Source organism: Montipora capricornis, chromosome 13, assembly GCF_036669925.1.
Source record: "Montipora capricornis isolate CH-2021 chromosome 13, ASM3666992v2, whole genome shotgun sequence".
NCBI lineage: Eukaryota > Metazoa > Cnidaria > Anthozoa > Scleractinia > Acroporidae > Montipora > Montipora capricornis.
Window position 1 is genome coordinate 43,446,220 of NC_090895.1, and position 10,000 is coordinate 43,456,219.

Genomic DNA, 10,000 nt, shown 5'->3' on the forward strand with positions numbered 1-10,000 from the left:
TATGCGATTTAACGCTGACAGAAATTAAAGTTGAATAGAACACAAACTTATCTAGGTTGCAGATCATTGCCGGCAGTGATGTAGTTAAAACCTTGAACTTCGAACTAGTGCTTTGGAACCTCAATATTGGACTCTAAACAATAGCATAGCTGGTTGAGAAATGAGGCGATCAGCCGATTAATGATAAGCCGATCGTCGATCCTTTACCATCTCCGATGCAACTTTTCTTTAGCTTTTATAAACTTGTTGGACCCCGTGAACGCCGTGTATTGAAGGTGGAGAGACCGAAGAATAACTTTTCAAAGTCATAACAAATAAAAGATACTATATTAACCTTTCCTTAGAGTGTCTCGATCAAAATGGACAGTTCCAGTAAAAGAGCTATGGGTCGAAACGATGTGCGACATCAAGGCATTATTGGTCCAGCTAAAAATGCTAAAAATGCCAAACACGTGTAATGTATAACAATGAGCTAATCCTATGCATCGTGTCTGCAGGGTTCTGTGGTAAAAGAAAAGCTACAAGACATCCAAATCTTTTGGCCCCATATAACATTAATTCTTCCCCCTATAGTAATTCTAAAACAAGATTCCCCTCTCAGCTCCTAACCCCCGCTGACTATGAACATTATCCACTCGGTAACAAATCCGATGAAAAAGGATTGTTTACTGAGGCCGAAATGCTTCTTGAATGTAAACTCTACACTACGTCAAGCCTCATCTTCCGGCCACTTCTCATATAGTTCGACGAACAGTGCTAATATCTGGAAGTCACACATAAAAATAAGTGGTGATACAAAAACGTCATGGGGTCATATCCATGGTTTTGTATCTAAATGGCGGGCTTGATGTCGGCCACGGAGAGGGTTTTGTGGGGCGAAGAATGCAGTCTTTCTTTCTTTCTTTCTTTCCATATTCGGGTACTTAATAATTAATAGCGTAGGTACGTCATGTATGGGGAATTATTATGTCCCCAATACATATTATTATGACCCCAATACATACCTTAATAGTGGGTAAGACCGCATGACATTTTTGGTATCGCAGACTCAACCTGGTCTCGGTCGTTGTTATCTAAGGACCTCCGTTTACTCCAGTCAAACAAGACAGGCTAAAGTTAGATTGAAAAGCGCAGTATCAATCCCGAAACAAACAAACACTCCATCCGCTCTAAACGGTTAATCATTGACGCCTCGTTTTCAGTTTATTGTCTACCAAGATAGCTTATAAACAAATATTAAGACTTGAATGTTACTGATATTAGTGATTTCACCTAGCTCCTCCATCAATCTGAGTCGTCTAGATTATACTTTTGCTTTTTGGCTAGCCGCTAGTAAAACTTCTTGAAGGATAGGCAATTCATGGTATCTAGGCGCAATCTTTTTGGTTCAATTCGTTAGCTGTTTTAATATCTTGCTAAAACCGGACGTACTTTGCGAAAAAAAAAATTAGCACAATATCATATACTCAATTATGGAAGAAAATCTTTGTAGTGAGTCAGCCAATTTCTGCAAAAAAATAAAAATAAATAAATAAACAAGAATGAGTCAGCTATGGTTTAATACAATCGCTGCTCTCTGTTTTAGTGTTTGTCGCAGAGAAAAGTATTCTATCACGAGAAAACTGGAACGTTATCATACATCATACATATATACATACATACGTATTAATAACTTCACAGGAGTTCAGGCTTCAGGAGTAATCATCGATCACTTTATTGCGACAGTGCTGTTTGGTATGGTCCGAAATTATATGACCACACTCATCATGCAACTTCAACGATTGACCGTTGAAATTAAAAGCTGGCATTAAAATTTGGGTGATTGTTATAGGAATGCGTTAAGAGATTGTATCTAGGTAACAGATGGATTGTGTCTTAGTTACGTTACTCTCAATTTCCGAAGTTCATATTTGTTCCTGTGGGGGCATGAACTCGCTAGTTCGTTTCGCCTGTTTAGGCTACAAAGCTCTTGTTTACTATTATAAATGATGATGAATTTTTCATAAAGACGAAGATTACACTTTTTGCTAATGTTGCTATAGGGTTTACGTTTCTTTAAAACTATCCATTTTATCTGGAAAGGTTTCTTAGACTCTTGTGAAGTCCATATGTATTTTGAGAGTTCCGTTTCATATGTTCTGTTCAATCGTCGAAAGGAGAGGACTGATGACTTCTGTAACGTTCCCTGAAGTTTGTTGCCAGTCCGACGTGAGTTTCAGTTGTTGTCGCTGTGATTACAGTGGCTTGGTAGATTACATTTGATTAGAGGCATTTCTTTCGAGTAGACAATCTGTTTTTTTTCCTGCAATTGCAGGTGTCAAGTTGTTGCGTTGGTGAGTTGAAATTTGAAAGAACGTACTTCTTGTGAGACGAGCTATGGTAGATTTCATGTTAGGCATGCATGAGTTGCTCAGTTTTAGTGTGTGTCCGGAGTGTTCAAAATCTTGTGCACTGGGTGTTTTTTTTGGAAAAATTCATCATCATTTGGAAAAAAAAAAGAGGTTTGTAGCCAAAACAGGCGAAACGAACTAGCGAGTTCATGCCCCCACAGAAACAAATAAGTACTTCGGAACTTTAGAGTGACGTAACTAAGACACAATCTATCTCTTACCTAGATACAACCGTTAAGAGGCTCTTAACGCATTCCTATAACAACGAACCAAATTTTACTGCCAGCTTTTACTTTTAACGGTCAATCGTTGAAGTTGCCTGACGAGTGTGGTCATATAATTTCGGACCATACGAAACAGCACTGTCGCAATTAACGATCGATGATTACTCCTGAAACCTGAACTCCTGTGAAGTTTTTCATAGTCAATGCTCTTCAACTAAATGAATTGGGCGCTCGACAAAATACATTCTTCCTTGACAACAAGTATTTACATATATACTTAACATAGGTTACCTCTAAGTAAATTGACTACAGCATTTTTAAAAACATGAAATAGTTTAAAACATTTAAAATCTTGGTAGTCAGCCTGGACAGCGACTGGACCGACTGTGTGCTAAAATCAAGTTCCTTAAAATAAGAGTCCTTCTTCACTTTGCGATAAAAATATAAGAAAAAACCAGTAAACTTGCCTGTAAAATGAGTCGAGATAGCGCACCAAGGAATAGCGCCTCTATAGTTACTCCTTCTGAAGTTACTACGCAGTGCAAGGTTTAATGTTGTCAAGTGTGAAAGAGCCGCAGGTGCCTCACCTAGAAACACGCTATGGCGTAGTTTATTTAATCGAAGTTTGAGAAGGTTAAAGCATTCCAGTTCGAATGTCGGTATATTTCCTCAGAAGGCATATCGCGGGGCAAGCTGTATATTATTCTCTGGCTGCCCTACGATGAAATACTTCCAGAGAATGTAGAGTGTCCACATTAGGGCAGCCCCCCCTCGAATGATCAGTCCATATAGAACTGATGGTAATCTTATATTGAAGTACAAGTCCAATAGGGCCCCTTTCTGCTAAAAACAAAATCATTCTCAGGAGGTTCAATTTGTTAACAAAAGTCTTTGTTACATCTGTAAGGTGATGTGACGGGGAAAGCCTACGTCTTTCATCGATAGTAACGCTCAAAAGACGAGGGTGTTTCACCCACTCGATCCGATCATCTCCAATAGTCACGGAATTTAGCTGCCCGATGTGCGGTTTTCTCATCAATAGCATAGCTTCGCACGTTGCCGAGTGAGGGGTTAAAGAGTTCTCTATGCACCAACTGTTCAGTTCCGATAAAGCTTTGTTTAAAGAAGTGACAGTGTTATCAACAGTGTCCCCAATGCAATAAACGGTGGTGTCATCCGCGTACATAAAGGACAGAACCAGAGGAAGTAGTAGGTAGGTCAATGGTGTACTAGGCGAACGACGAAGAACCATGAAGAACCTCTACACTTGTGATCCAGAATTTTATCGCTTTATTCAACCCAAGCTACTGGTATTGTAAAACCTATGTTTGTCTTAACTGAGCGAACTCTTTCTTGTGAGCTGGGAAGCCGCAAAATCTGAATTCATAACTAAATTGGAAGGGGACACAATAACTGCAGATGAACGCGAGTGATTTGCCTTAACAGCCTCAAATTTGAAAAATAAAAGAAAACATAATAAAACATCTGGACTGGACTTTGCACGAGGTTAAGCGATCTTAACGGTGTACATTTCAACTTTTTTGGTATTTGATTGTTGCGCCACATTAGGGCAAACTGGGTGAACGTGTAAACTGAAACCAGTTCTAAATCCAAACAGTACATTCAATTATGATAGACAGTATGAATACCAAAGGTCCTCCCTTTTTACAACCATGATATCTTTAATGCCTGACAAGCATTAAAAACAAAGTCTAGAATTTCAACTCAAACTATATATATAATGTCTCGATGATATTCAATCTTTTTCGGTCTTAAGTCAGTCCTGAGGGAAAGCCGATGGCGTCAACGCGTCCTTCACCAAGCCTCTCAACTGTTGTGTCTGGCCTTCATTTAATTTTTACGCTCGCGTCAGTCGCTTTTCTTTCGTACAAAGTTTATTACCTTGAATGTGAACTTTCCTTAATACGAGGAAAAGCACAAGTAAGTGATGGCCGGATACGTGTGACTGAAGCGACTCCGCCGTCTCTCATTTCAAACGGTGAAGAGCTCAGGGGTGAACGTAATCGCCGAGCTGATCAAGAAGAGGTAGAATCATCTTTGGCCGGAAAACTCAAGGCAGTGTGTGACCAGAAGTTGTTGGACGATCTTCAGGTAAGGGATTCTGATCTTAGTTTACATTGTTTCTCTAATAGTTAGCCACTCTTGATTGTGCGTTCCTACATTACAAAATGACACGCAAAAGGATGTTCGAGAAAATCTCAATTTCATTGTTTCGTAGAATAGGGTTTTCGAGCTTCATCGATCCATCTAAACGTTTGTCTTAATGTGTAACATGTTTGATACCGCGTTAATTCAAAGTTATTTCCGGGTGGCTAAGCGTCGTGGGGGAGAAAATCCCTTTTAAGCTATGCAATAGTATTTTGTGGCGTTTATGGGATGATGTTTTAACCCTTTTGGTCAGAAATTGGTTATAGATTTATTCCAACCATTGTAGTCTGGGTATGGATTTTTAAGACGCAACTTTTTGCTCTGCTCCTCCTGAAAATTGAGCTTTGATCACTTGAAAGGTCCATGTCTTTCATTTGTACGTAAAATCCGTGACGCAGCTACACTGGAATATTGGATATCAAAGTAAATATGTACTGCGACGGTCTGCTTTGAAATAGAGTATCAAACTTTGGGTTATGTCTAATACAGTGACGGGAAACTCATAACTATCTTGTTTTGGGTTAAGGACCACACGGCTCCTGACAACACGATGCTGCAAGCCCAACTCACATTTTAAGAACCCTCTTCCCTTGCAAAGCGCCGTTATTGTTGTGAAGTGAAATTTAAGCTGTTTCTTTTCTTTTCTTTTCTTTTCTTTTCTTTTTTTTTTTGAGTGCTAGACGCACTTGAGTTTGTGCCAAGTCGGCAACTCTATAATGTTTATTTAGTAACGTTGACAGGGAGATAATACTGGCCGTGAGTTCTATGCAGGTGGTAACCTTAACAAGGGAGTAAAGTTGATCACCTAAAACCGGAAAAAATATCGAGACTTCTACCTACGGAGTGATATACTTTCTCTAGTTTAGTTGTATAATGTAACAGAAGACGACTTTGTTGATGCCATTTAGGGGCGGGGATATTTAACTACCGTAAACTGCCGTTTGTAAGCCCTAGGATTAATATAGTAGCGGGTTTTAGAAGGGCTAACAAACAGAAAGGCTTAAATCCCGGGAAGAGGGGGGTGGGGAAAGCTTATATAAAGTGGGGGGAAGGGGCGATTGAGGTAAGTTGCCGTTTACGTTTACGGTAGGTTAGTTGCTTCCTCGTTCCTTCTTCGTACTCAGTTGTAAAGCCACTCCAAGGCTGTAGCTCTAGTTGTAGTTTGGAGAATCGACATAACTGGGAATTGAACTCCTTCCGCCAAAGCACACCTTCTAAAGGCCAGTTCTTTGGGACAACTTAACTGTCGCCTTGTGTTAGTGCACATACCTCTGTCTCGCAAAGTTCATAAGAAATACAACTGGTAAATGAACGATAAGCGAGTCGTGATCCAGAGAACAACAGCGTTTTAATTAGTGCGCTAAATAATAGTGAAGTATGCTTATAAAATTTTAAATTTCATTGTTTTGTGTTTTCAAAGCGCGCAAGATACACTGCTAGTAAGGCAATGACCGTTAGGTACAGGCACAAGCGTGTTATATAGTTGAGCCAACCAAAAAATATGCACAGAAAATTTATTTGTTTATTTACGTTTTTTTTTTTTCACTTATTTATATTTATATTTTTTATGGTTCAATTTTTCATACTGAGACTCAATTCACTAGACTTTCACTCAACTAAACAGGGACTGCCATTGGTTGATTCCTGGTCACGTGCATGGCCTTGACTAAAATCAAATGTACCCCAATCTTGATACATTTGAGCAATTGTACCCCGCTCGGAATACATTACAGCACGTGATCAAAGCATGTTGGAAAGTGGCTTGACAGAAGGCGCGAAAAACACTGCCAGTACAGGTCCTACCAATTTTCTTTTTCGTGAATGAAGAGAACAACACAAACATGAAGCCCCAAGATAAGAAACGATAAGAAACGATATTTAAAGTTATTCCAGAGGAGAAACAGCAGCTAGTGGAGCAAAACAATGCAGACAATGTACTTGGTAAATCATTCATTCAGTGGTTTTGAGAATTAAATTTGTGTTTTTACAAGTACCAGTCAACTGTTGTGATTCGCTCCGGTTATTCTTTTGTTGCTGTTGAAGTCAAAGTCTAGAAATTTAACAAAACCGGCTTAATGTCAGATTCCTCGGGAAACCAGTTTGTTTTCCCTTGAGTCTTGATGTTTCCCGAGACGAACAGGATCTGACATTAAGTATAATAATAACATAATTCGGCAAAACAGCCACAGAGGTCTTAAAATTGTTTCTCTAAGGGCCTGTTTACATGGAGGTGCGGGGCCCCAGGTAGGTGAGGTAACTCGCTTAGGTGATGTATAACCCACCTGTCCATATAATCTCTAATTTTAATTTGATCACGTTTACATGATAGGTGGGGTGACCCGCCGTGGGTTACCTCACCTTTCTGGGGTCACCCACCTCCATGTAAACAAGCCCTAAACTGCACTGATTGATGTGATCCGCAATTTACCTTTTTTAGGAATGGCATTATGAAAATGCACACTATTCCTACAACTCAGAGTATTCAGAAACTATAACTGCGTGGAATTTGTCGTCATAGAGTCAGAGGCGCAGTTGTAAACCGTAAATTGCAGTCTGTTCATCCACGAAACACTTAGGAGTTGTTATGAACTCGTTTAATCGTGTCCATGCGTTCCAGATCGAATTGGAATTTGAAAGTGTTGGTTTTTGAGGAGAGGGGGAAACCGGAGTACCCGGAGAAAAGGGAGAGAAGCAACAACAAACTCAACCCACATATGACGTTAACGCCGGGATTTGAACCCGCGCTGGAGCTCATCAAGAGGAGCCTCTATCTCCCATACTTGGCCTCGGAGTCAACCCTTTCCCGAGTAGATTTATTTATAGAACACCTCCCTTGGGAGATTCAGCCCGCTCACTGTTGTCAGGAGCTCTTAATGAGCTCCTGCTGTTGTAAAAGCCAATCAAAACAGAGCTATCTCAGCGTCAAGGGAATTATGATACTTTTCGCGGGAAAAACCTGTTCCTAAAAATAAATTTACTCGGGAAAGGGTTGACTCAAGGAATTAGAGGAGATAGAGGCTCCTCTTGATGAGCTCCTGACCCGCGCCAATGCGAGTTCTCTCACCACTGCGCCGCCGCTTATATCCTTCGTAAACAAGCGATGCCACTTTTGACGGTCGATGCCATTGTTAGTAACCAAGCCTTTTTATTCGGTTAGGTTTAAAAATAAAGTGTAAGTAGTTAAGTTAGAGCTTTCGACTGCCCGAACTGCAGTCTTCGACGGGTAAAATGAATGATAAGAAATCGATGAGAAAATTTAAATAAAAACGTACATTGCAAAATGATGAGAATGTAGAAAATTTATGAATATTTGTTAAAAAGAATGTTGTATTGTCCAGGTAAAGGGCACGAATTGTTATCTGCGTTGGGTGTCACTGTGGTATGCCACGCTTCTAATGTTTTTCTCGTTCTAAAAGTGCCTTTGTCAATAACTGACAAAGTCAAAGTCAATAACTGACTTCATTTAAATACTTTAAAATTGCAAAATTTAAATCGTTGTTTCGATAGCGTAGAGGTAATGTGCGCTATCTCTGACTCAAGTGTACCGAGTTCGTTATCGTTCGATTAACTTTCTCTAATGTTTTTTCTTAGTTTTTTTTTTTTATTTATTCCAAGTGACACACGCTGCTAATCTATTCCTACATTAAGTATTTTTCCCTCATTTGCAAACGACAAACTTAACAGTGAAAATTGTTCGTCTCGTCCAAATGGCATCGCTTGTTTACGAGAGGGACAATTGCTGCTTGCTCCCCGTCCCTACTTTGCTCCAAAATAGAATGTTGACATTTGGAATGTCTACACATTGCAGCAATGGTTTACTTATCATTGTAAATTGTAACCTTGACCGTTTTGATCAGCTTTGTATATTTAAGAAAAACAACTTGTCAAGAAGAGTTAACTGCACTTGAGAATTTCCTAACCCAAATATCGAGACCTACACCACGGGTCAAATTATTATTTCCCTAGATCAGTTTTACGTCAGATGAGTTTTTTCCACAAATTAAACTGAGTTGTAATGCTTTGTTCCAGGTTTAAGAATTGCCTTTAAACTGACCTAAGGTGGGAATTTCCAAGTCAGAAATATTCGATATATGGAACCAAATATTCGATGACTTCGATCTCTCGTCCCAAAGCTTCTTTGTTAATATTGTTTTGGTTCTATTTAGAGAGTTTAAGATCGACGACGCGACGGCAACGAAAACGTCACAAATTTTGCATATTTAACGAGCAAAAACAATAGCTTTGCACGCTCTGCACGTGCATTTTTAAATTTTTGTACATTTCTTTCACGTTTTCGGCAAATCTACGACGTGAAATGACCAATTCTCAAGTTTTACGGAGAACGTGAACAAAAGGCAGCGAATTTGAATTTTCTGTCGTAGATTCAATACCGCACCTCCTAATTCAGTTCCTGGAAGGTTACACTAGTTTTTAGAAGATAGACAAGCCGACATAACGACGAAAACGATTAATAAACCTGAACTTGCAATTTTAAATGACGTTTTCGTTACCGTCGCGTCGCAGATCTTATTCAATAGGGCTCGCCTAATACAGGAATTTCCTGTTGCGCTATTAAAGGGAGAATAAACTATACACTGTAGTCAGCTTGACATCATGCCGGAAAAAATACATTTGTGAAAAAAAAATTTGAGCATGAACTCGCAGTGACGGTGGTCTGTTTAAAAGCTATCCACAATAAGTTCATAAAATGTGACAATAAAATAGTGGTTGTGCAATACTGGATTTAACTATTTGTATTGTCAGTGATACTAAAGCAGTAGTTCATGGTTTGTTTTTGTCTCAGGTCATTGATAATGTGGTCAATCGAACTGGGAGACTTGTTTGTCTGAGAGGTCAGTAGCTAGAATTGACATATGTACAGTCAAATCCCCCTATACGGACACTAAGTTTTATGGGCACCTCTCTATTACGGACACTAGTAATGTTTACTTACTTAGTGTTCATATTAAGTTCTTGGTTTGAGGAGTAAGACTAAAAACTTAGTTATTTGATTAGGGAGCTTAAGCACGCGCGTTTTTGAGACACAGACGGCAACCGGAAGAGAACATTTCGCGTGCCAGGACAGTTGTGTCTCCCGGATATTTATACTAATCATCTCCATTGGAGAAAAATATACTTAGCAATGTAAATGTGGTTATGTGAAAAGGGAAAACAGCTCACCTCGGTTGCCGTCCGCGTCTCGAAAACGCGCGTGCT

General features: G+C 39.5%; 1 protein-coding gene across 1 annotated transcript in view; it reads left to right on the plus strand.

Annotated features, from left to right (window-relative positions):
* Positions 1–3,590: 3,590 nt before the first annotated feature.
* The window catches only part of LOC138028551 (uncharacterized), a 12,196-nt gene continuing 5,786 nt past the window's right edge, over positions 3,591–10,000 (plus strand). The window contains exons 1-3 of the mRNA XM_068876145.1: positions 3,591–3,827; positions 4,392–4,726; positions 9,588–9,636. Of these exons, the coding sequence (XP_068732246.1) occupies positions 4,412–4,726; positions 9,588–9,636 (364 nt within the window). The 5' untranslated portion in view covers positions 3,591–3,827; positions 4,392–4,411. The remainder of the gene's footprint in view (positions 3,828–4,391; positions 4,727–9,587; positions 9,637–10,000) is intronic.